Here is a 26,487-nt window from a genome sequence, read left to right as displayed (position 1 = left end):
CTTCTTGACCTGCATACAAGCTTCTCTGGAGACAGATAAAATGGTCTAGTATTCCCATCTTTTTAAGAGTTTTCCAGTTTGTTATGATCCACACACTCAAAGGCTTTCGCATAATAAAAGAAACTGAGGTAGATATTTTTCTGAAATTCTCTTGCCTTCTCTGTGATCCAGTGAATGTTGGCAATTTGATCTCTGGTTCCTCTGCCTTTTCTAAACCCAGCTTGAACATCTGGAAGTTCTTGGTTCATATAATGCTAAAGCCTAACTTGAAGGATTTTGAGCATTATCTTACTAATATGGGGCATGAGTGCAATTGTCTGGTGGTTTGAACATTCTTTAGTACTTCCCTACTTGGGAACTGGGAAGAGGATTGACATTTTCCAGTCCTGTGGCCAGTGAGGGGTTTTCCAAATTTGCTGACATACTGAGTGCAACACTTTAATAGCATCATCTTTTAGGATTTTAATTAGCTCTTCTGGAATTCCATCACCTCCACTAGCTTTATTGGCAGCAGTGCTTCCTAAGGCCTGCTTGACTTCACACTCCAGAATGTTGGGCTCTGGGTGAGTAACCACACCGCTGAGGTTATCCGGGTCATTAAGATCTTTTTTGTACAGTCCTTCTGTTTATTCTTGCCATCTCTTCTTGATCTCTTCTGCTTCTATTATGTGTTTACCATTTCTGTCCTTTATTGTGCCCATCTTTGGATGAAATGTTCCTTTGATAATTCCAATTTTCTTGGAGAGATCTCTAGTCTTTCTCTTCTGCTGTTTTTCTCTATTTCTTTGAATTTTTCACTGAAGAAGGCCTTCTTATCTCTCCTTGCTATTCTCTGGAACTCTGCATTTAGTTGGGTGTACCTTTCCCTTTCTCCCTTGCTTTTCACTTCTCTTTCCTCAGCTATTTGTAACGCCTCCTTCGACAACCACTTTGCCTTCTTGCATTTCTTTTTCTTTGTGATGGTTTGCTTGCTGCCTCCTATACGATATTGTGAACCTCTGTCCATAGTTCTTCAGGCACTCTGTTTACTAGATCTAATCCCTTGAATCTGTTTTTCACCTTCACTGTATTTGTAGGGGATTTAAGTCTTACCCAACTGGCCTAGTCATTTTCCCCACTTTCTTTATTTTAAGCCTGAACTTTGCTATGAGAAGCTGATGATGTGAGCCACAGTCAGCTCCAAGTCTTGTTTCTGTTGACTGTATATAGCTTCTCTATCTTTGGCTACAAATAATGTAATCAATCTGATTTCAGTATTCACTATTTGGTGATGTCCATGTGTAAACTTGTCTCTTGTATTGTTGAAAAAAAAAGTGTTTGCTATGATCAGTGCATTCTTTTGGCAGATTTACATTAGCCTTTACCCTGCTTCATTTTGTACTCCAAGGCCAAACCTGCCCATTACTCCAAGTATTTCTTAATTTCCTACTTTTGCATTCCAATCCCTTATGATGAATAGGAAATCTATTTTTGGTGTTAGTTCTAGGAGGTCTTTTAGGTCATAGAACTTTTAGGTCATAGTCATCAGATCATAGAACTGATCACTTCAGCTTCTTTACCATTGGTGGTTGAGGCATAGACTTGGATTTCTGTGATGCTGAATGGTTTGCCGTGGAAACGAACTGAGATCATTCTGTCTTTTTTGAGGTTGCACCCAAGTACTGCATTTCAGACTATTTTGTTGATTATGAGGGCTACTCCATTTCCTCTATGGATTCTTGCTTACAGTAAAAGATATAATGGTCATCTGAGTTAAATTTACCCATTCCCATCCATTTTAGTTCACTGATTCCTAAGATGCTTATGTTTATTCTTGCTATTTCCTGCTTGAAGTGAAGTGAAGTGAGAGTTGCTCAGTTGTGTCCGACTCTTTGTGACCCCATGGACTATACTGTCCGTGGAATTCTCCAGGCCAGAATACTGGAGTGGGTAGTGGTTCTCCAAGGGATCTTCTGAACCCAGGGATTGAACCCAGGTCTCCCACGTTGCAGATGGATTCTTTACCCGTTGAGCCACCAGGAAAGCCCATTTCCTGCTTGACCACATCCAATTTACCTTGAGTCATGGTCCTAACATTCCAGGTTCCTATGCAGCACTGTTCTTTACAACATTGGATTTTACTTTCATCACAGACACATCCACAAGTGAGCATCATTTCTGCTTCAGCCCAGCTGCTTTCTTCTTTCTGGAGCTATTAGTAATTGTCCTCTGCTCTTCCCAAATAGCATATGGGACAACTTCCAACCTGGGAGGCTCATCTTTTGGTGTCATTTTTTGTTTGTTTGTGGTTTTTTTTTTTTTTTTTTGTCTTTTTATACAGTTCATGGCATTCTCATGGCAAATATACTGGAGTGGTTTGCCATTCCCTCCTCTAGTGGATCACGTCTTATCAGAACTCTTCACCATGACCTGTCTGACTTGGGTGACCCTGCATGGCATGGCTCACAGCTTCATTGAGTTATACAAGCCCCTTTGCCATGAAAAGGCAGTGATCCATATACAATTAAGACTATTACTGTCTTACTAATATGTAACTATTAACAATAAGTTGCATTGACATAAGAGAAAATCTGGCAAATGACAGTGATGAGAAAAAAACAATGAAAAAGTCCACAAAGTATGATATTATTTAACTTTCTGTTCTGAAGGTAGTTTAACAAACTTAATATCTAACCAACTTAGCCATAAAAGTAGCAGGCAATAGTGGGCTGTTATTGAAAAACAAGCCATGTTTGGTCCAGCCACCATATCCCCTTCCAATCCTTACCCTGAGTGGCTGCTAGAGAGAGACTGTAGGTTGGGGTTAAGCTGGGGACACTTCACCTCCCCTTCGCCACAGCCTTTGGAACAATGGCAATGATGATAGTTACATTCTCTAGCTCTCCCTTAAGGACCTACTTACACCATTACATAGCTGAAGTTTTACTCTTAGGAAAACTACTGGTCTGTATAATGGGATACAACAGATATACAGATTAGCCTGACAAAACAAAATTCCTTTGAAATATCTAAGTAAAACTATATTCTAAGTAAAACAAAATGGACATTATTGTCACTATCACATGTAAACTCAAAACTGTCAGAGATCTTACACATGAATATGTATTTATGAATCTTACGATTTATATAATATATTCAGACATTGAAAATATGTGTATGGGCATCATGGCATAACTAGGTGTTTCTGTGACAGTAGGTTCATATGAGGTCAAAATAATCAGATCAGGGGAGACTAAATTATACCAAAGATAGAACATACAAGTTAAGCAGTGACCAATGTCTGTTTTAGACTCTTACCTGTCCCTAGAAACTGGGCTCCCTCTTGGAGTGAAGCGGGGCATCCCTCCCAGTCATTATGCACATTGGTTTTCTCTTCAGAACTCTGCCAAACCAGACGCTCCCAAGTCGCAGAGGGATTAAAATTCTTCATAAAATACACATCCTTGAGACAGCCCACAAAACCCTTTTGGACTATGTCTGCAGGGGTTGATAGATATCAAGACATATGTACTGTGAGAAATTTTTTTTCAAGCAATTAATTTGATGTGCCATTAAAGTAAAAGAAAGGGGCTATAGGTCTCACTGCCTTCTTCCTATAAACTTCTTAATAACTCACATAAACACCCATGCCAAAAGCTATGTAAGTGCTAATAACTGGTATGCTATGCTCTGGTTCAGAGTCATCTTATCTGGAGAAAGAGATATTTGCACAGAAACTTTGGTTTTATAGTAACAGCAAGATCATTGCCTCTTGAATTAACAAGGAGATTTCATCTGCTTCTGGTCTTAAAAATAAAAGTGCAATTCTGTTCAGTTTCAGTTCAGTCGCTCAGTCATGTCCGATTCTTTGCGACCCCATGAATCACAGCACGCCAGGCCTCCCTGTCCATCACCAACTCCTGGAGTTCACTCAGACTCACGTCCATCGAGTCGGGGATGCCATCCAGCCATCTCATCCTCTGTCATCCCCTTCTCCTCCTGCCCCCAATCCCTCCCAGCATCAGGGTCTTTTCCAGTGAGTCAGCTCTTTGCATGAGGTGGCCAAAGTATTGGAGTTTCAGCCTCAGCATCAGTCCCTTCAATGAATACCCAGGACAATATAACACATTTTAAAAGCAAGATTTAAAGCAAGTCTATCTATACAATCTATATTTTATAATTTAGTACCCTCAGCATTATGAAACCAGTCTGCTATACAAGTAAAGCAGTGTGTGTGCTTAGTTACTCAGTCATGGCCAGCTCTTTGCAACCACATTGACAGTAGCCCACCAGGTTCCTCTGTCCATGGGGATACTCCAGTCAAGAATACTGGAGTGGGTAGCCATTCCCTTCTCCAGGGCATTTTCCCAACCCAGGAATGGAACCTAGGTCTCTCATATTGCAGGCAGATTATTTACCATCTGAGCCACCAATTTTTAGGCATTAATATAAAGTTACACTTAATTTTTGAACTCCCCAGACCAAGTGTGGGGCTTATGAACACAGTAAATAGGGTGGTCATAAGGGGTTGGGAAAGAGAAAAAGTGAGCAAATAATAGAATTAGAGAGAAAAAAAAAATGTAGAGAGGGCAAGAAGGCACCTGAAGCTGAGGTTGCATTTTATACAGCAAAGTCCTTACAAGTGAGTGCAAAGTTGAATTCTCAGCTTTTGAGTTCATGACCTGATCTTAGGGAATGTATTTACCTGTGAATAGTGTTTCACAAAGTCAATTTATATGCACAAGGTCAAAGGATTTATTTATAATGGAGTGATGTCCTCTACAAGAGGGTTAGTTGGTACTGGGGTATGCTCTCCTCCTGGTTCCTACATATATACCAGAGCCAAGAAGCGTGTGTGCGTGTGTGTGTGTGTGTGTGTGTGTGTCTGTGTGTGTCTGTGTGTGTCTGTGTGTGTGTGTGAGTGGCTCAGCTGTGTCCAGCTCTTTGTGACCCCATGGATTGTAGTCTGCTAGGCTCCTATGTTCATGAAATTGTCCAGGCAAGAATGCTGGAGTGGGCTGACATTTTCCACTCTAGGGTATCTCCTCAAACCAGGGATCGAACCCGTGTCTCTTGAATCTCCTGCATTGGCAGGCAGGTTCTTTATCACCAGTGTCACCTAAGAAGCATGCTTGATGGGAAAATAACTCTCTTTCAGTGTGTGTGTGCACACGTGTGTGTGTGAAGGTTTTCAGGAGACTTCGCCACCAGTCTAGAGTGACCCAAATGAAAACTCTCTGCTCTCTACAGGTATTTCTGAGGAGGTAACTATCATAAGTCTTGAGGATTTAAATATATCCCTCTCCAAAATTCAAAGTTTTTCATACCTTTGATCCCCAAATCATAAAACTTTGACTTAAATAAATTAGAATTTATTTCAGCAAAAGTTTAATTACCTTCTTTGATATATCAAGAACTAGGTTCTATGAATTTAAATACAAGTAATACATGGTTCCTTTAGAAAATAAGAGATCTAAAGGAAATTTTTGCCATAGTGATGTAGGAACTACAGCACGAGGTAGAAAATAATATAATTATCCATACTTTAAAATGATATAGGTTGATTCTATGCTAAATTGTGGTGGTGGTGGTGTTAGGTCACTAAGTCATATCTGACTCTTTTACAGCCCTATGGACTGTAGCCTGCCAGGCTCCTCTGTCCATGGGGTTTCTCAGACAAGAATACTGAATGGGTTGCCATTTCCTTCCCTAGAAGATCTTCCTGACCCACAGATGGAACCCACATCTCCTAAATTGCAAGAGGAGTCTTTACTGCTGAGCCACCAGGAGAGCCCCAATTATGGAGACAATATATAAATTCTATACTTTCCGAAAACTCACCAGAATCCTTTCTGAGGATGGTGTAACCCTGTGGCAGCCCACCCACAAACACTCCTGTGTTCTCTCCAATAACAGTACCACCATCCATGGTGGCTGAAGAGCCTGTGGATGGAAAAGCAGATGAGAACTTCAACTTCAGCAGAACAATCTATTCTATAGATTTAACGAATGATTAAACCCTTCCTTGTGCTTCTGGATGCACTTCCCTCTTGGTTCTCTGCTATTGGTTACTTTCCTTCACTCGTTCTTAATCATCATCCCAACATCTTGATGCTAGAATAACCCAGACCTCCTCTGTTCCCAGATCTCCTTACCACCTGCATAAACACCAAAAGTCCTCTAAAAGGATGAAGAGAGAGCTAGACACCTGTGAGAACTCTGACAGGGCCTGGGTCCCTCTGTGTGCTGCATACCAATGCAAATCTCCTGTCAAAATACATACTACTTGGCTCTTTCCAGAAGAGTTTTGCTAAGCCCTAATGTAAAGCGTGACTGCGAGGTTTGGGACTTGAGCAACTGGAAGAATGTAACTGGCATAACTAGGGTGGGCAAGCTAGTTGAAGAAGCAGATTCAGAGAGAAATGTTAGAAATTTAGAAAAGTTAGAAATACCTAACTAACTCCATCATTCTTTGCCAGAATGGCATTTTTTTTTCCCCTAGAGCCCGAACCACTCTAATTATCCCTACTTATAACTGGGACTATGGCTTTAAATACATCCTGAGCTGATAACTCCCCATTTTTATCTCTAATCTGGAACTCCTCTCTAAATGTACTGGGATCCAGGACTTGGTGTGATATTTCCACTTGGATGCCTCATAGGTACCTAACACTTAACATGTTCAAAACAAACTCTGGACATTTCTCTCTGAATCTGCTTCTCTCTGAATCTTCCAAACAGGAGAAATAATTCTTGAGTTTCAGAATGTCATCAAAATAAACAGCCAGTTGAATTAAATAACCCTTTGGCATCTTTTACTTGTTCTGTCTTAGACAGTTCTAGAGATGGTTTTGGAAACACTGATCATTTATCCCTACTGAATCAGTCCCCACCATCCTTATGGGCAAAATCTCCAACTGATGTTGGCAAAATTCACAGCATGCCCCCTCCCATCTAGATGCAAGTAGATCCTTCAAAATCTCTTCCCAGAATTAATCAATACCCTATATGTATAGAAGCCCTTCAAGGCATACAGTCTATAACAGAAGATTACAAGGCTCAAGGCTTTATTATCTGCATAATAGTTCCTGTAATGATGCTGTTTCATCTGTGAGAAAACCTAAGGGCAGAGTGGAGGTTTGTCCAGGACCTCAGCATGGTTACTCCCTGACCCTCTGATGTTCCTAACCTTCAGATGTTTTAACATCTATTCCTACTGGAAGCAAATTCTTTACTGTAATTGATTTATTCAGTGAATTCTTCAGTATTCCACTTAATGAACTAGCCAGCATCTTTTTACCTCTACTTGGGAAGAAAAACAATTCACCTGGACAGTAATACTTCAGGGTTTTACTGAGTCCTTATTATTTCTTGTAAACCCTAAAGGTTGATCTGGATGATATAAAGTTCCCTATAGGTCTACTTTGTTGCATGTGTGAATGATTTGCCTCTTTGATCTTCTTAAGCCTGCTCACAGGAAGACAGCAACCATTTACTAAAGCTGTTAGCCTTAAAGGGACATAAGATCACCAAAGAAATATTGCAGTTTGCCCAAAACCAGGTTTGATATTTAGGGCAACTGATATCAGAACAAGGGCTACGCTTAGATCTAGACACACTTAATAGTGATTGAGGAACCTATTTTACTGTCCAAGTACTTCAACAAATCTGTGCTGTTTGGCAGTTTTACAACACTTTCACTGTGCTTACCACTCTCAATTCTGCAGTTCAGCTGATCACAGTAATGGCATTATTAATACTCAACTGGCAAAACTAGTAGAGGTCCTATAAGTACCTTGGCCCAAAGCATTGCTATTGGTCCCTCTAAATCTCAGATCCACACTTTTTGGAACTCAAAAATTCTCACCCTTTGAAACAGTTGCAGGACACCTAACACATTTGATTCCTGCTTTTTTGGCCTCCAATGGAAAAAGGAGAGATATTCCAATAATGCAAAGGCCAAATTTCTCCTATTAAAAATAACCATGTTTTGGTAGAGCAATCTTTTTATACTGTGCTCTCAAGAGATGAAGACTTTCCAACCTGAAGATTTTATCTATTGGAAAAGATACCTCCAGAACTTTTTTCAGCCTCACCAGAGAAGCCCTCATCAGGTATTGCTAAGCAAGCCTTGTGCCATGAAAGTCCAAGGAATAGATTCCTGGACTCAGGTGACACGCCTAAAGAAAGCTCCAAATTCTGAAGGAAGCTCAAATAATCTGGTGATATTAAAGTAATTGTTTCCCATAACTGAAGCAGAAGACAACATCTGATGAGGCAACTTCCTGAAGATGGTTGAACCAGGTCTGTTGGAAATTTATTGCTAAACATTGGTGATGATATAATGCTCAGATCGTCTCCAGTGTCCATGATCTTGATAATATAGAACAAGGACTGTAGATACAAACTGTCTGAGAGTTCTCCCTTCTACCTCCCCTTGCTACTCAAATATGAACTCAGTAGTTTCCCAGTCTGTGCTATTCCCCTCTGATGTGAGACACCATAGCCAGGAAAGGTAGTTCCTGAAGTTAAGGGAAAAAAACCCACTGAAACTAGAAAATCTGACTCCTGATCAGTCAAACTCTGAAAGAGAAATCTTGATGAAGGGAGGGGAAATATAAAAAATAACAAAAAGAAACCTCAATTAAATAGATCTGGAAGGCCAGAAAGAGGAGCTCTCATGTGATGAGTCTAACAGGAAGAAGAGTCTTCTTTCTTGGCAATGACTCGGCCAATGAAAAGACACATGCTTGTTTACTACAGCTCTTCAAACTTCCTTTTTCACTCTATAAAAGAGTTTATCTTCCATTGCTGTATGGGGACTACATATGGCACCAAGATTGCAACCTAGATGCCCATCGACAGATGAATGGATAAAGAACTTGTGGCACATATACACAATGGAATATTACTCAGCCAAAAAAGGAACACATTTGTCTGTTCTGATGAGGTGGATGAACCTAGAACCTATTATACAGAGTGAAGTGAGTCAGAAACAGAAAGATAAATATCGTATTCTAACACATATATATGGAATATAGAAAAATGATAGTGAAGAAATTATTTACAGGGTAGCAATGGAGAAACAGACATAGAGAATGGACATATGGACATGGGGAGAAGGGAGCAGAGGGTGAGATGTATGGAAAAAGTAACATGGAAACTTAACTACCATATGTAAAATAGGTAGCCAATGGGAATTTGCTGTATGGCTCAGGAAACTCAAACAGGGGCTCTGTATCAACCTAGAGGGGTGGGATGGGGAGGGAGATGGGAGGGAGGTTCAAAAGGGAGGGCATATATGTATATCTATGGCTGATTCATGTTGAGGTTTGATAGAAAACAGCAAAACTCTGTAAAGCAATTATCCTTCAATAAAAAAAATAAATTAAAAAATGTGTTAAAAAAAAAAAGATTGTAGACTCTGAACTGAAATTCTTTGCTGATTCTGAGTAAACCCATCTTTGCTGGAGAAACATCTATTTCTCTTAGGTCCATACTTCCATCTTTGTTCCCCTTAAAATTTATCCCCCAAAGAGTACCTAGAGTGTTAATTTTAAAGAAAGAAGTCATATCATGTCATCCTCCTTTCAAAATTCTCCCATGGCTTCCCTCTTCGCAAGTAAAAGTAAAGCAAAACTAAGTAAGAGCATTTGCAAATTATAAAGACCTGAAAATAACACAAAATTGATACTGATGACTTTGTTCTTATTGAACCCTGCATAGAAGAGAAAATAGTTGCCAAGATTTCATCATTTTAAGAACACCCCAAAAGCAAAATCAACAGCAATTTAGATGAAGAAGGGAAAAACAGGTGAAAAAAGAGATGAAGAAATAAAAACACAGAAGAGTATAGCAACATCAGCATATCAATAGAGGCATTCATATTTGTCAAGGACGATCTTACCTGTGAACAGCCCATCGAGTGTGATTTGGCCCAAACCTTGATGCCTAATAGCAATTATCTCATGCCATTTGCCATCACTATATTGTTTACCATCATCATTAGTTGTGGTAACTTCCACTGCAGACCCCTTAAGGGAATGAATGAGTGAAAAAATATACAGTGAGTAAATATACATGTTCAGTCAGTTCATTCATTCAGTCATGTCTGACTCTTTGCAACCCCGTGGACTACAGCATGCCCGGCTTCCTTGTCCATCACCAATTCCCTGAGCTTGCTCCAACTCATGTCCATCAAGTTGGTGATGCCATCCAACCATCTCATCCTCTGTCGCCCCCTTCCCCTCCTGCCTTCAATCTTTCCCAGCATCAGGGTCTTTTCTAATGAATCAGTTCTTTACATCAGGTGGCCAAAGTACTGGAGTTTAACCTTCAACAACAGTCCTTCTGATGAATATTCAGGACTGATTTCCTTTAGGATTGACTGGTTTGATCTCCTTGTAGCCCAAGGGACTCTCAAGAGTCTTCTCCAACACCACAGTTCAAAAGCACCAATTCTTCAGCACTCAGTTTTCTTTATGGTCCAACTCTCACATCCGTACATGACAATTGGAAAAACCAAAAGCTTTGACTAGATGGACCTTTGTTGGCAAAGTAACATCTCTGATTTTTAACATGCTGTCTAGGTTGGTCATAGCTTTTCTTCTAAGGAGGAAGCGTCTTTATATACATGTTACTCATACATATATTGTATATTTGTTAGAAACCACTTTACAAATTTCAACACAATCCTGAGGCAAGCATGTACACATTTCAAACAGAACTCAAAGTTAAAGTTGATACATCATTCTGGTATTTCTCTGATGTACTTCTGCATCACCATGAGACTCAAATCTAAAAAGAACTTCTCTTCAGAATGAAAATCTCTTATAAGTACACTTGGATTTTGAGTGACTATACTCAAACATAAGTAACTATACTCAAACAAAAGGTAATAAATTTTCTACTCTAATATTTTAAATTTAGAACCAGAAATATTTTAAAAAAAGATTTTGAAACTAATAAAGTACTATTCAAATGATTCTGCTCTGAAGATAGTAAAAACTGTGGCAAGTTAGTTTCTTTTAATTTCACTACACTATGAACACCAAGAGGGAATTATATTCACATTAAAAATTAGTTACTAGACTTTGAAACATGTATACTATCATGTAAGAAACAAAGTGCCAGTCTATGTTCAATACAGGATACAGGATGCTTGGGGCTGGTGCATGGGGATGATCCAGAGAGATGATATGGGGTGGGAGGTGGGAGGGGGATTCAGGATTGGGAGCTTGTATACACCCATGGTGGATTCATGTCAATGTATGCCAAAACCAATACAGTATTGTAAAGTAAAATAAAGTAAAAATAAAATTTAAAAAAATAATAAAAAATAAAAATAATAAAAATAAAAAGATGTCTGCTAAAAAAAAAAAGAAAGAAAGCACAATGAACATCCACATGCTTTCCTGGGTCTTCTACACCTGCATACTTGGCAGGATATTATATATAAATATAAATGAATATTTAAATCACAGATGTGAACACATTTAATTTAGTTGCTGTCATATCTGTCTCAGAGAAAAACATGTGGGAATGATAGTATTTATTGTCTTATAATTGAATGAAAGTAATTACTATAATACGTTCTCATGGAAAAAAAAAATTAGTTACTAGAGATTATCATATTGAGTGAAGAAAGTCAGATGGAGAAAGAAAAATATCATACAATATCCCTTATGTGTAGAATCTAAAAAAAAATGATACCAATGAGCTTATTTACAAAACATGCTCACAGACTTAGAGAATGAATTTATTGTTGCCGGGGGGAAGCATGAGGGAAAGGGATAGTTAAGAGAGTTTGGGACAGGTATGTACTCACTACTGTATTTAAAAACGATAACCAAGGACCTACTGTACAGCACATGGAGTTCTGCTCAATGTTAGGTGGCAGCATGGAGTGAGAGAAGTTTGGAGGAGAATAGACAGATTTATATGTATAGCTGAGTCCCTTTTCTGTCTACCGAAAACTACCACAACATTGTAAATTGGATATACGCCAATATAAAATAAAAAGTTTAAATTAAAAAACTAGTTACTAATACTTTTAACATAAGTATTGTGGTTAAACTTAGTACTCAATGATTTGTAGTCTAAAATCAAGCATTTGTACTTTTGCTTAAGGTAATAGTATCAGATACCCCTCGTCCAAGGTAAGGAGCAGCAGCTGTGCTTTGCTGGAGCAGCCGTAAAGGGATACCCCATGCCCAAGGTAAGAGAAACCCAAGTAAGATGGTAGGTGTTGCAAGAGGGCATCAGAGGGCAGACACACTGAAACCATACTCACAAAAAACTAGTCAATCTAATCACACTAGGACCACAGCCTTGTCTAACTCAATGAAACCAAGCCATGCCCGCAGGGCAACCCAAGACGGGCGGGTCATGGTGGAGAAGTCTGACAGAATGTGGTCCACTGGAGAAGAGAATGGCAAGCCACTTCAGTATTCTTGCCTTGAGAACCCCATGAACAGTAGGAAAAGGCAAAATGATAGGATACCAAAAGAGGAACTCCCCAGGTCATTAGGTGCCCAATATGCTACTGGAGATCAGTGGAGAAATAACTCCAGAAGAATGAAGGGATGGAGCCAAAGCAAAAACAATACCCAGCTGTGGATGTGACTGGTGATAGAAGCAAGATCCGATGCTGTAAAGAGCAATATTGCATAGGAACCTGGAATGTCAGGTCCATGAATCAAGGCAAATTGGAAGTGGTCAAACAAGTGATGGCAAAAGTGAACGTCGACATTCTAGGAATCAGCTAACTAAAATGGACTGGAATGGGTGAATTTAACTCAGATGACCATTATATTTACTACTGCGGGCAGGAATCCCTCAGAAGAAATGGAGTAGCCATCATGGTCAACAAAAGAGTCCAAAATGCAGTACTTGGATGCAGTGTCAAAAATGACAGGATGATCTCTGTTCGTCTCCAAGGCAAACCATTCAATATCACAGTTATCCAAGTCTATGCCCCCCAACCAGTAACGCTGAAGAAGCTGAAGTTGAAGGGTTTTATGAAGACCTACAAGACCTTGTAGAACTAACACCCAAAAAACATGTCCTTTTCATTATAGGGGACTGGAATGCAAAAGTAGGAAGTCAAGAAACACCTGGAGTAACAGGCAAATTTGGGCTTGGAATGCGGAATGAAGCAGGGCAAAGACTAATAGAGTTTTGCCAAGAAAATTCACTGGTCATAGCAAACACCCTCTTCCAACAACACAAGGGAAGACTCTACACATGGACGTCACCAGATGGTCAAACTGAAATCAGATTGATTATATTCTTTGCAGCCAAAGATGGGGACGCTCAATACAGTCAACAAAAACAAGACCAGGAGCTGACTGTGGCTCAGATCATGAACTCCTTACTACCAAATTCAGACTCAAATTGAAGAAAGTAGGGAAAACCACTAGACCATTCAGGTATGACCTAAATCAAATCCCTTATGATTCTACAGTGGAAGTGAGAAATAGATTTAAGGGCCTAGATCTGATAGATAGAGTGCCTGATGAACTATGGAATGAGGTTCGTGACATTGTACAGGAGACAGGGATCAAGACCATCCCGATGGAAAAGAAATGCAAAAAAGCAAAATGGCTGTCTGGGGAGGACTTACAAATAGCTGTGAAAAGAAGAGAGGCGAAAAGTAAAGGAGAAAAGGAAAGATATAAGCATCTGAATGCAGAGTTCCAAAGAATAGCAAGAAGAGATAAGAAAGCTTTCTTCAGCAATCAATGCAAAGAAATAGAGGAAAACAACAGAATGGGAAAGACTAGAGATCTCTTCAAGAAAATTAGAGATACCAAGGGAACATTTCATGCAAAGATGGGCTCGATAAAGGACAGAAATGGTATGGATCTAACAGAAGCAGAAGATATTAAGAAGAGGTGGGAGAACTGTACAAAAAAGATCTTCACGACCCAGATAATCATGATGATGTGATCACTAATCTAGAGCCAGACATCTTGGAATGTGAAGTCAAGTGGGCCTTAGAAAGCATCACTACAAACAAAGCTAGTGGAGGTGATGGAATTCCAGTTGAGCTGTTTCAAATCCTGAAAGATGATGCTGTGAAAGTGCTGAACTCAATATGTCAGCAAATTTGGAAAACTCAGCAGTGGCCCCAGGACTGGAAAAGGTGAGTTTTCATTCCAATTCCAAAGAAAGGCAATGCAAAAGAATGTTCAAACTACTGCACAATTGCACTCATCTCACATGCTAGTAAAGTAATGCTCAAAATTCTACAAGCCAGGCTTCAGCAATACATGAACCGTGAACTCCCTGACGTTCAAGCTGGTTTCAGAAAAGGCAGAGGAACCAGAGATCAAATTGCCAACATCTGCTGGATCATGGAAAAAGCAAGAGAGTTCCAGAAAAACATCTATTTCTGCTTTATTGACTATGCCAAAGCCTTTGACTGGGTGGATCACAATAAACTGTAGAAAATTCTGAAAGAGATGGGAATACCAGACCACCTGACCTGCCTCTTGAGAAATCTATATGCAGGTCAGGAAGCAACAGTTAGAACTGGACATGGAACAACAGACTAGTTCCAAATAGGAAAAGGAGTATGTCAAGGCTGTATATTGTCACCCTACTTTTTTAACTTATATGCAGAGTACATCATGAGAAACGCTGGACTGGAAGAAACACAAGCTGGAATCAAGATTTCCGGGAGAAATCTCAATCACCTCAGATATGCAGATGACACCACCCTTATGGCAGAAAGTGAAGAGGAGCTAAAAAGCCTCTTGATGAAAGTGAGAGGAGAGCGAAGAAGTTGGCTTAAAGCTCAACACTCAGAAAACGAACATCATGGCATCTGATCCCATCACTTCATGGGAAGTAGATGGGGAAACAGTGGAAACAGTGTCAGACTTTATTTTTGGGGAGGCTCCAAAATCACTGCAGATGGTGACTGCAGCCATGAAATTAAAAGACGCTTACTCCTTGGAAGGGAAGTTATGACCAACCTAGATAGCATATTCAAAAGCTTTGCCGACTAAGGTCCCTCCAGTCAAGGCTATGGTTTTTTCAGTAATCATGTATGGATGTGATAGTTCGACTGTGAAGAAGGCTGAGCGCCGAAGAATTGATGCTTTTGAAAGACATTACTTTGCTGACTAAGGTCCGTCTAGTCAAGGCTATGGTTTTTTCAGTAGTCATGTGTGGATGTGAGAGTTGGACTGTGAAGAAGGCTGAGCACCAAAGAATGATGCTTTTGAACTGTGGTGTTGGAGAAGACTCTTGAGAGTCCCTTGGACTGCAAGGAGATCCAACCAGTCCATTCTGAAGGAGATCAGCCCTGGGATTTCTTTGGAAGGAATGATGCTAAAGCTGAAACTCCAGTACTTTGGCCACCTCATGCGAAGAGTTGACTCATTGGAAAAGACTTTGATGCTGGGAGGGATTGGGGGCACGAGGAGAAGGGGACGACAGAGGATGAGATGGCTGGATGGCATCACGGACTCGATGGACGTGAGTCTGAGTGAACTCCGGGAGTTGGTGATGGACAGGGAGGCCTGGCGTGCTGCGATTCATGGGGTTGCAAAGAGTCAGACATGACTGAGCGACTGAACTTAACTGAAGTGGCTAGGACGGTAAAGCGTCTGTCTGCAATGCAGGAGACACGGGTTCAATCCCTGGGTTGGGAAGATCCCCTGGAGAAGGAAACGGCAGCCCACTCCAGTATTCTTGCCTGGAAAATTCCATGGACCACAGAGCCTAGTAGGTTACCATCCATGGAGTTGCAAAGAGTCGGACACGACTGAGCGACTTCACTTTCACTTTCACCATCATCATTTACAACTACTATGATTAAAAGAAAAAAAAAAAACAGAAAATTACTCTAAACCTTTTAAAGGAAAATAATTTTTGCTTTCTTTTTTAATAAAGTAGATCTCCTTAGCATTAATTGTGTGAGCATCCTCAGTCATGTCCAACTCTTTGCAAGCCCATGGGACTGGAGCCTGCCAGGCTCCTCTGTTCATAGAATTTTCCAAGCAAGAGTACTGGAGTGGGTTACCGTTTCCTCCTCCAGGGGAATCTTCCCAAACCAGGGAACAAACCCATGTTCCTTGCGCCTCCTGAATTGGCAGGCAGGTTCTTTACCAGCTGAACCACCAGAGATAATTAACTTCAAGCAATACAAAATTTTGAAAACAAAACAAAACCAAAAACAGATTGGATAAAATATTATAAAATAAATGTTTAAATTACTTGGAATGTTTCACCAAATTCTAATTATTTTGCTATACTGGTTTTCAAAACTGATAAAACTGACAGTTATCTGATGTAATATGCTGATGGTTTAATATCACAAAAGTGCAGTATTAATCACACCATTGTCAGTAAAACATTTGTTTATATTTCTCTAAAATAGCTTCAGCAACATACCCTGTCCATTCTATGCATTTAATTGGCTCCTGTCAGGCCTCATACAGAGCATGACAACATGTATGACATACAGGATTTCATATTACCAAAAAAGAGGTTTTAATTTCCCATGAGTAGGGGAGGATTTACTTCTCACATGGACAATACCCCAACTTTTATAGGCAACTCAATCAGCTAGAAATATGACCATTTTGATACGTTCTCTCATCTTTATAAGTTGACTTTCCATATAACTCTTTCTTTCTACATATTCTTTTATTTTCTTCAACCCAATTTCAACATTTTAATATTTTACAAACACATTTCATTATCGTAGTTTAATAATTAAAACCAGAACTGGTGTCGTGCCCAATTAATGTGCCCTGGTAGCATGCCCATTAGTTTTTCCATTAGTGAATTCAACAATACTAATGGGATTACTAGCATGGGATGCTAATTGGGCGTGACATAAGAAACTGGCTTACTTCTTAGCATACCCTTGCTAATGATGAAATTAATGAGCATTTTATTAAATGCTGTCTCATCAAAGTGTACTTAGTTAGCGTTAAAATTGTTACAAACGATGCTGCATTCTAAAGATCAGGTGTCTGAGTAAGTGGTTCTTCATATTATGTTTGGCAACAATCTGAAGCATTAATAGTTCTCTACATCAGAAATCACACTTAATGGTGACACATTCAAGCACATAACAGATAGCCTCACTATGCCAAAGTTTCTTCATACTTAGGGGAACTCAGCATACTATTTTTTTTTTTTTGATGATAGTTTACGATATTTCCCCCACCAATATTAAGAGAATAATTCTGTGGTCAAGTCTGGTGTCAAATCTAGTGCAGTTTGTTCTTTCTATTTGGAAAATATTAGACACGTTAAATAGATGCTATTCTGAATTTTTTGAAGGCTTTCACTTTCACCACTTCTCTAAGTGAAGTCAGTTTATTATGTGAATGAACATAAAACATTTAAATGAGAACCATAAGTCATTACTAGTCAATAAAATATCATCTGGTCAAGTATTTCCAAGTTGAAATTAATCTAATAAAAATGGGAAGACTATAGCCAATTTTTTGAGACAATAAAAAATATACAGCAGTTTAAAAATGGAGTAGTTTTTCTTTAGTGACTCTTAACAATAATTCTAAGTATTCAGTGTATAATATGCAAACATATATCCAGTTTTAAATATTATAAGAAATCTTTTCCCTTTCTCACAAATATGTCTTAATATAGTGAACTGGATTCATTTCATTGAATGAATTCTATGACTTTATGTAGAATTACATTGTTGTGTAAAAATTCATTACTTAAGTTAATTAAGATACTTTTAAAAGAACAAACTACACAATGACTACTGGAGTAGAAAATGGCAACCCACTCCAGTATTCTTGCCTAGAAAATACCATGGACAGAGGAGCCTGGTGGGCTAAAGTTCATGGGATCACAAAGAGTCAGACATGACTGAGTAACTGAGCATGCACACACAATGACTACAGGGATTTTGAAACTGTGTGTTAGAGAGTAACTTTAAATTCTTACAAAATGCTGTTTTCACAACTCAAGATTTAATTATTCTGAATGGATTCAGGAACAGTAATATGAAAACAACCATTGATATAAGTCAAAGTATCTAACTGACAAAACAAATAAGAATTAAATTAAGTTATCATTAAAGAGTCAGAAATTTTATCCTAGCAAATGAGTAATTTTCTTCAATTATGAATACTATTTAACCAATATTGATCAAGCCAGGAAGTCAGCCAATCTGTCAACAGACATTTATGTATTATTACCTACTATTTTCCAAGGCTCAGCATGTTAAGAATCCTTCTGCAATGCAGGAGACACAGGAGACACAGGAGACAAGGGTTCAGTCCCTGGGCTGGGAATATCCCCTGGAGAAGGAAATGGCAACCCACTCCAGTACTCTTGCTAGGAGAATTCCATGGACTGAGGAACCTGACAAGCTACAGTCCATGGGGTCGTAAAGAGTCAGACATGACTGAGTGACTAAGCATGCATGTTCCTAGGACTGTACTGAGCCTCAAGGATGTATTTGTCCTGCCCTCCCTGGACTGTGCACTGAGATAAGAAAGACACATTGAGTAAATAACTGCTTGTCTGATGAGTACAGTAAAGTGTTCATTAGATAACCTTGTATCCTTTAAGACACAAGGAAAGGAAAACTAGCTTAAAGGGGTAGCTAAATTATTTATAATATAAATATTTTCAATGTCAGTGACAGACATATAAAACAAACTCTTCAGCTTCTTCAAATTTGGGGTGGCTCTTACTTTGTTCAAGATAACATATTCATAACATACAGAATAGACTTTTAGTTGCCAAGGGGGAAGAGAGTAGAGGAAGCAAGGATTGGGAGTTTGGGATTATCCAATGCAAAGTATTACAGGATGAGTAACCAACAAGGTCCTACAGTATAGCACAGGGAACGATATTCAATATCCTGTGATAAACCATAATGGAAAAGAATATTATCTATATATATAGGGCTTCCCTGATCAGTTGGTAAAGAATCGGCCTGCAATGCAGGAGACTCTGGTTTGATTCCTGGTCAGGATGATGTGCTGGAGAAGGGATAGGCTGCCCACTCCAGTATGCCTGGATTCCCTTGTGGTTCAGCTGACAAAGAATCTGCCTACAATATGAGAGACTTGGGTTGATCCCTGGGTTGGGAAGATCCGCTGGAGAAAGGAACGGCTACACACTCCAGTATTCTGGCCTGGAGAATTCCATGGACTGTATAGTCCACGAGGTCACAAAGAGTCAGATATGACTGAGTGGCTTTTGCTTTACTTCACTTCTTATGTATAACTGAGTCACGGTGCTATACACAGAAACACAATATCGTAAATCAACTATGTGCTGTACTGCACTCAGTTGCTCAGTCATATCTGATTCTTTGTGACCCCATGGACTGTATACTTCAATTTTAAAAAGTTCAGTTCAGTTGCTCAGTCATGTACAACTTTTTGCAACCCCATGGACTGCAGCATGTCAGGCCTTCCTGTCCATCACCAACTCCCAGAATCCACCCAAACTCATGTCCATTGAGTCGGTGATGCCATCCAGCCATCTCGTCCTCTGTCATCCCCTTCTCCTCCTGCTTTCCCAGCATCTGGGTCTTTTCCAATGAGTCAGCTCTTCATGTCAGGTGCCCAAAGTATTAGAGTTTCAGCTTCAGCATCAGTCCTTCCAATGAACATTCAGGACTGATTTCCTTTAGAATGGACTGGATCCAACCAGTCCATTCTAAAGGACTTGCAGTCCAAGGAACTCTCAAGTGTCTTCTCCAACACCACAGTTCAAAACCATCAGTTCTTGGGCGCTCAGCTTTCTTTATAGTCCAAATCTCACATTCATACATGACCACTGGAAAAACCATAGCTTTGACTAGACAGACCTTTGTTGGCAAAGTAATGTCTCTGCTTCTCAAAAGGCTATCTAGGTTGGTCATAACCTTCCTTCCAAGGAGTAAGCGTCTTTTTATTTCATGGCTGTAATCACCATCTGCAGTGATTTTAGAGCCCCCTCAAAATAAAGTCTGACACTGTTTCCATTGTTTCTCCATCTATTTCCCATGAAGTGATGGGACCGGATGCCATGATCTTTGTTTTCTGAATGTTGAGCTTTAAGTCAATTTTTCACTCTCCTCTTTCACTTTCAAAAGGCTCTTTAGTTCTTCATTTTCTGCCATAAGGGTGGTGTCATCTGCATGTTTGAGATTATTGCTGTTTCTCCCAGCAATCTTGATTCTAGCTTGTGCTTCATCCAGCCCACCGTTTCTCATGATGTACTCTACATATAAGTCAAATAAGTAGGGTGACAATATACAGCCTTGACATACTCCTTTTCCTATTTGGAACTAGTCTGTTGTTCCATGTCCAGTTCTAACTGTTGCTTCCTGATCTGCATACAGATTTCTTAAGAGGCAGGTCAGGTGGTTTGGTATTCCCATCTCTCTCAGAATTTTCCACAGTTTATTGTGATCCACACAGTCAAAGGCTTTGGCATAGTCAATAAGGCAGAAATAGATGTTTTTTTGGAACTCTCTTGCTTTTTCCATGATCCAGCAGATGTTGGCCATTTGATCTCTGGTTCCTCTGCCTTTTCTAAAACCAGCTTTAATATCTGGAAGTTCATGGTTCACATATTGTTGAAGCCTGGCTTGGAGAAATTTGAGCATAACTTTACTAGCTTGTGAGATGAGTGCAATTGCGTGGTAGTTTGAGCATTCTTTGGCATTGCCTTTCTTTGGGATTGGAATGAAAACTGACCTTTTCCAGTCCTGTGACCACTGCTGAGTTTTCCAAATTTGCTGACATATTGAGTTCAGCACTTTCACAGCATCTTCTTTTAGGATTTGAAATAGCTCCACTGGAATTCCATCACCTCCAGTAGTTTTGTTCGTAGTGATGCTTTCTAAGGCCCACATGACTTCACATTCCAGGATGTCTGGCTCTAGGTGAGTGATCACCCCATCATGATTATCTGGGTCATGAAAATCTTTTTTGTACAGTTCTTCTGTGTATTCTTGCCACCTCTTCTTAATATCTTCTGCTTCTGTTGCTGCTACTGCTGCTGCTAAGTCACTTCAGTCATGTGTGACTCTGTGTGACCCAATAGACAGCAGCCCACCAGGCTACCCCATCCCTGGGATTCTCCAGTCAAGGTCCATACAATTTCTGTCCTTTATGGAGCCCATCTTTGCATGAAATATTCCCTTGGGATCTCTAATTTACTTGAGATCTTTAGTCTCTCACTAGTGAATTTTTTAAAAGGAGGGAAAAAAAACTATTCATATTCCTAACCCAAAAGAGAAAAAATGTAAGACTATATCAAATAGTCTCCATCCCTCTGCTTCCACAATTATTTGTCTGATAATAATACATGGGGATTTCATTAAAAAGTTAACAAATATGTCCAGGTAACCTGGATAAATTCCTTGGTGGTGAGAAAAGACCAGTCCTGGCTAGCTTGAGCTCATGGACTCATGTATAAAGAGCATCATGACCCATGAGCGTGTAGTGTGATTCATCTGATTACATTTTTTCAAATACACCCTAAGGCAGGCCTACTCAATCAATACCTTGTTTTCTTTTGTATATATTAATTATCACTTTCCTGAAAATGCAGGTAACTTTTGCCTTGTAGATGGATGGTATTATTCCATGTAAAAATGCACTTTGAAGGCATCATTAAACCCTCTCCATCCCCCTGGTTCTCCAACTGTTTGTCTTCAATAGTTTCATTAATATTTGGTGGGCAAGTCCCAGATTTGTATACAGGTCAGGATTTGGGTATATAGGGCAGGGACAGAGCAGTGGGGAGTGTCAGTTTTAGTGAGGAACACTCTCAGGCACTGTCTAAGGGAGCAGGGTAAGGGGTGGGAATCGTGGGTAGTGCCCTGGGAACACTTCCTTGAACTTTGCTGTGGTTTATACCAGTCTATCTTATCATGGAGAGGAGATGAAAAAGATGAGATGGAGAGTTTTCTAGAAGCCACCCTCAGGATCTGAACAGCAATCATGTGGCTGAGTGGAATTAAGCATTGTTTAACGTCTTCACCTTCCATTTCTGCAGAATCTGAAGCTGTTACATCCTTTAGAAAGAAATGCAACACTGTCAAAAAGATGGCAGTCATGCTTCAGTTCTGATAAAACCATTTTTTTTATTAATTCTGCAAAGATTTTGCTCTATATGTTTAGAAAGTATGGGGGGGTGGCAGCAAGCAAGGCACGTTTATTAGATACTCAAAACCTGTGAATAAACCTGTAGCCATTGTACTATTACAGCTGTAGCTCCAGGGTTTGAGGGGTCACCTAGAATTACACTCAAAAACACCAGGATGGATGTTTATAAGCACATGACTGATTGTAAGTGCGAGGTAGTGTGAAGCCACCCTGGCACATTACCATGTCCAAGTTCAGCAAGACTCTGTACTTCAGTCTTAGAAGATGGGGGTCCCAAGAGAGGATGGCTGGAGTGGCCTTTTGTTTATTCCTCATTCCTGCATGTTTCTAGTGCATAATTGCCTACCACAGTGCTTGGGGTACAATACAGTTTTTTTAAAAAAGATTTTTATTTCCTATGCAAATTGGTTGTATATCTACTTATGTGACAGAGGGTTTTTCATTTGTTTGTTTTGCTTTGTTTACAGTTTTTGGCCTCACCCTGTGTCATTAGTTCCCTGAACCTACAGCCCCTGTATCGGAAGGTAGCGTCTTTCAGTTCATTTCAGTCGCTCAGTCGTGTCCGACTCTTTGCGACCCCGTGAATCACAGCACGCCAGGCCTCCCTGTCCATCACCAGCTCCTGGAGTTCACTCAGAGTCACGTCCATTGAGTCAGTGATGCCATCCAGCCATCTCATCCTCTGTCGTCCCCTTCTCCTCCTGCCCCCAATCCACTGGACCTCTGAGGAAGTCCCAGGGTAATACATTTTTAACAATGTTTCATTGAATGAAATAATCTAAATTCAGTGCCAGTTCTATCATTAGATCACTGTGTGACTCTAGTTAAGACACGTCATCTAAAGCAGGGAAGAAAACAATACCTCATGTGGCAACTCCAAGAATGAAGAGACAATCAACGTGAACCCATGTTGTGTACTTTTAAAGCTCTATGAATAAATGTCTATATGATTAAAGTTTTCCCTTTCTGGCTTTGTCTCAAATATACCCTGATAGTAATTTAGGTAGATTTAGGCTAGAAGAAGGCAATGGCACCCCACTCCAGTACTCTTGCCTGGAGAATCCCATGGGTGGAGGAGCCTGGTAGGCTGCAGTCCATGGGGTCGCTGGGAGTTGGACACGACTGAGTGACTTCACTTTCACTTTTCACTCTTACGCATTGGAGAAGGAAATGGCAACCCACTCCAGTGTTCTTGCCTGGAGAATCCCAGGGACGGGGGAGCCTGGTGGGCTGCAGTCTATGGGGTCGCACAGAGTCGGACATGACTGAAGTGACTTAGCAGCAGCAGCATCAGGTAGAAATTAGGTAGATTTAGGTAGAAAAAGCAGAACCAGATTTTTTTCTTTCTCATTGATTATTCTTCTATTTTAATGGATTGTTTCCTTTCTTTTATGTTTTTGCTGATATTTACAATCTAGCAGTCTTTTTTTTATTTCATCTTAATCATTCTTGGAGTGTTTTCATTCTATTAGTAATTAACTTCTTTTGTCACATTTAAAATCAAATATTTTTGTCCATTTATTTTATGGAATCAAGAAACTAATATGACCTATACCGTAACTCCCCCCTCTATTAAACTGACACCTTAGAAACTTTTATGTCATTCATCTTTTGACCTCTCCTTCAACTCTTAGTAATTTTAGCACCAAACAATTATCAGATTTCTTTTTCCTTTGCTGCCTGTCTCTTCTATGTCAAAGATTCTTTGGCACTCTAAAACACATTTCTATTCAGTCTGTCATTAAATACTTTGGCTGAACTTAATATCCCTAGGTTTACCACTCACCACTGCTTCTCCACTATATTTCAGATTATTTTTTTTTCTTTTGATTTAGAAGCCTTGCTGAAACATTTCTTTCCAATATAGTGCATGGATGGCATTTTAATTGAGTCTCTGGACATCAACAAGCATTCTTCTTTCATACTGAAAAGCTTGGTCACAGATCTGCTGTATTACTTTGAGAAAATTAATTTAACTCTGACTTAGATTTTCACCTGTACAATGGGAATAACAAGTATCTACCTTATAGAATTGGTGTGATGTTTAAATGAGATCATATGTGTGTGCATTTATGTATAGAGAGAATACAGAATAATGGATGACACACAGAGGTCCTATGGAAGCACAAGCTTTGCTTAATCTTGCCAGGCATTTGATGAGTCCTTTCAATAAATTCATAATCAAGAAATCTTCTTAAATCAGATTTTCTCTATTTTATATTTCATTAATTTCTCTTATCCATCTTTTACTTGTGCATGTGTTTTTTGCTTTCCTTTTGAATTTCTTCTTCATATTAGTATCCTCCTTAATCTTTGTTTTCATATTTTTGTTATGTATTTTGACCTAGTAATGAATCTCAGCAGTCCCTCTTCTAAGTAATCAACTTAAAGGATTCAAATGAAAAGTAATATTTTAAGTTCTGTAATTCAATCAACTTCAGTGTGCTGCTTTTGTTTTCCAAATACCATCTGCCTTGCCTTCAGAAACAGCTGCTTCTTACCCCTTTCTCCCAGGATGCAGGATGTGCTTAGGTGTTTACTATTTATTTGCTTACTCATTGCCCACCTATGAGCATCCCTTAAGAAGCTTCAATTCTAGGGGATGCCCAGGAGCCCTTATCAGGCCAGGTGGCTAACAGGCTACTGTCAAAACAGCAGGAATAATCCTTTTTTACCCTGGTCTTGCCAGTTGCCAGCTCATGGCTTTACCAGCTTCCTAACCCAGGAAGAGCTCAGTCTGCCTCTTAAAGACTTCTGTAGGGTCTGGGGTGGTACTCAGACACACTTGGCCAGCAGGCCATGCCTTTTCTCTTCAACATGAGTGGGTCTCCAGGGTGTAGGAAGCTCTTCACCTACAATCCCTTAGATACAAGGGGAAATTTGTGCCTATTTTACCACTATAACAGAAAACACTTCTTTGACAAGCATAGATCAGTAGCTTTAAGCTGAAAACCTGAGAAAAAATGTTTTACATAGCGTTTTCCCTCAATTATTCATGGGCCCAATACAGCACCTAACAGCAAATGCTTACTAACCTTCCTCTAACTAAAGTGAAGACAAGTATGCAATAGTTTCCCATTACCCTTAGACAGTTATGCAGCAGTTTCCCATTTGCCCTGCTTCAAAACTGGAAAGGAGTATGTCAAGGCTGCATATTGTCACCATGCTTACTTAACTTATATGCAGAGGACATCATGAGAAATGCTGGGCTGGATGATACACAAGCTGGAATCAGGCTTGCAGGGAGAAATATCAATAACTTCAGATATGCAGATGACACCACCCTTATGGTAGAAAGTGAAGAGGAGCTAAAAAGCCTCTTGATGAAAGTTAAAAAGAAGAGTGAAAAAGCTGGCTAAAAACTCAACATTCAAAAAATGAAGATTATGATATCTGGTCATGTCACTTCATGGCAAATAGACGGGGAAACAATAGAAGTAATAAGAGACTTTATTTCCTTGGGCTCCAAAATCACGGCAGATGGTGATTGTAGCCGTGAAATTAAAAGACCCTTGCTCCTTGGAAGACAAGTTATGACAAAGCTAGAAAGCATATTAAAAAGCAGAGACATTACTTTGCCAACAAAGGTCTGTCTAGTCAAAGCTATGGCTTTTTCAGTGGTCATGTATGGATGTGAGAGTTGGACTATAAAGAAAACGAAGTGCCAAAGAATTGATGCTTTTGAACTGTGGTGTTGGAGGAGACTCTTGAGCGGCCCTTGAACAGTAAGGAGATCAAACCAGTCCATCCTAGAGTAAATCAGTCCTGAATATTCATTGGAAGGACTGATGCTGAAGCTGAAACTCCAATACTTTGGCCACCTGATGTGAAGAACTGACTCATTGGAAAAGACCCTGATGCTAGGCAAGATTGAAGGTGGGAGGAGAAGGGGACGACAGAGGATAAGATGGTTTGATGGCATCACTGACTCAATGGACATGAGTTTGAGCAAGCTCTGGGAGTTGGTGATGGACATGGAAGCCTGGCATGCTGCAGTCCATGGGGTCGCGCCCTTAGGAATAATTTAAACCCTTTCATTTGCTTCCAAGATCCTAAATTACTTAGTCTCTACCCAACCTTTCAACCTACCACTGTTCTCTTTGTTCTCTACTCTATAATCATCTTAATCTTATTTTAATGCACTGAATATGCCATGTTCATGGCTTAACTCAGACACTAAATATTTGCTATTTGCTCTGCTTGGAAACTTTATTTCAGCTCTTTCCCTCATCTCCTATCAGCATTTCCTCTGGCCTGCCCCACCTCAAACACATTTCCTCTTGAGTAGATATACACTTCTATCCTTTTATTTATTGTTTTGCATCTCAGTTAAATATTACCTTTGCAGAGAACTAAGGAAAGAAAGATCTTGGCATCTGGTCCCATCACTTCATGG

The 26,487-nt window shown here is 39.7% G+C and overlaps 1 protein-coding gene across 1 annotated transcript in view; it reads right to left on the bottom strand.

The window, feature by feature from the left end:
- USH2A (usherin) overlaps window positions 1-26,487 on the bottom strand; it is a 922,740-nt gene that overhangs the window by 528,659 nt on the left and 367,594 nt on the right. Inside the window, exons 22-24 of the mRNA XM_040262869.1 lie at window positions 9,887-10,013; window positions 5,821-5,922; window positions 3,298-3,477 (exon numbers count right to left, since the gene is read on the bottom strand). Of these exons, the coding sequence (XP_040118803.1) occupies window positions 3,298-3,477; window positions 5,821-5,922; window positions 9,887-10,013 (409 nt within the window). The remainder of the gene's footprint in view (window positions 1-3,297; window positions 3,478-5,820; window positions 5,923-9,886; window positions 10,014-26,487) is intronic.

This window comes from Oryx dammah, unplaced genomic scaffold (genome assembly GCF_014754425.2).
Source record: "Oryx dammah isolate SB20612 unplaced genomic scaffold, SCBI_Odam_1.1 HiC_scaffold_21, whole genome shotgun sequence".
In the NCBI taxonomy this organism is placed as follows: Eukaryota; Metazoa; Chordata; class Mammalia; order Artiodactyla; family Bovidae; genus Oryx; species Oryx dammah.
Note: the sequence above shows the minus strand (reverse complement) of the source record. Positions and strands in the feature narration are given on the sequence as shown.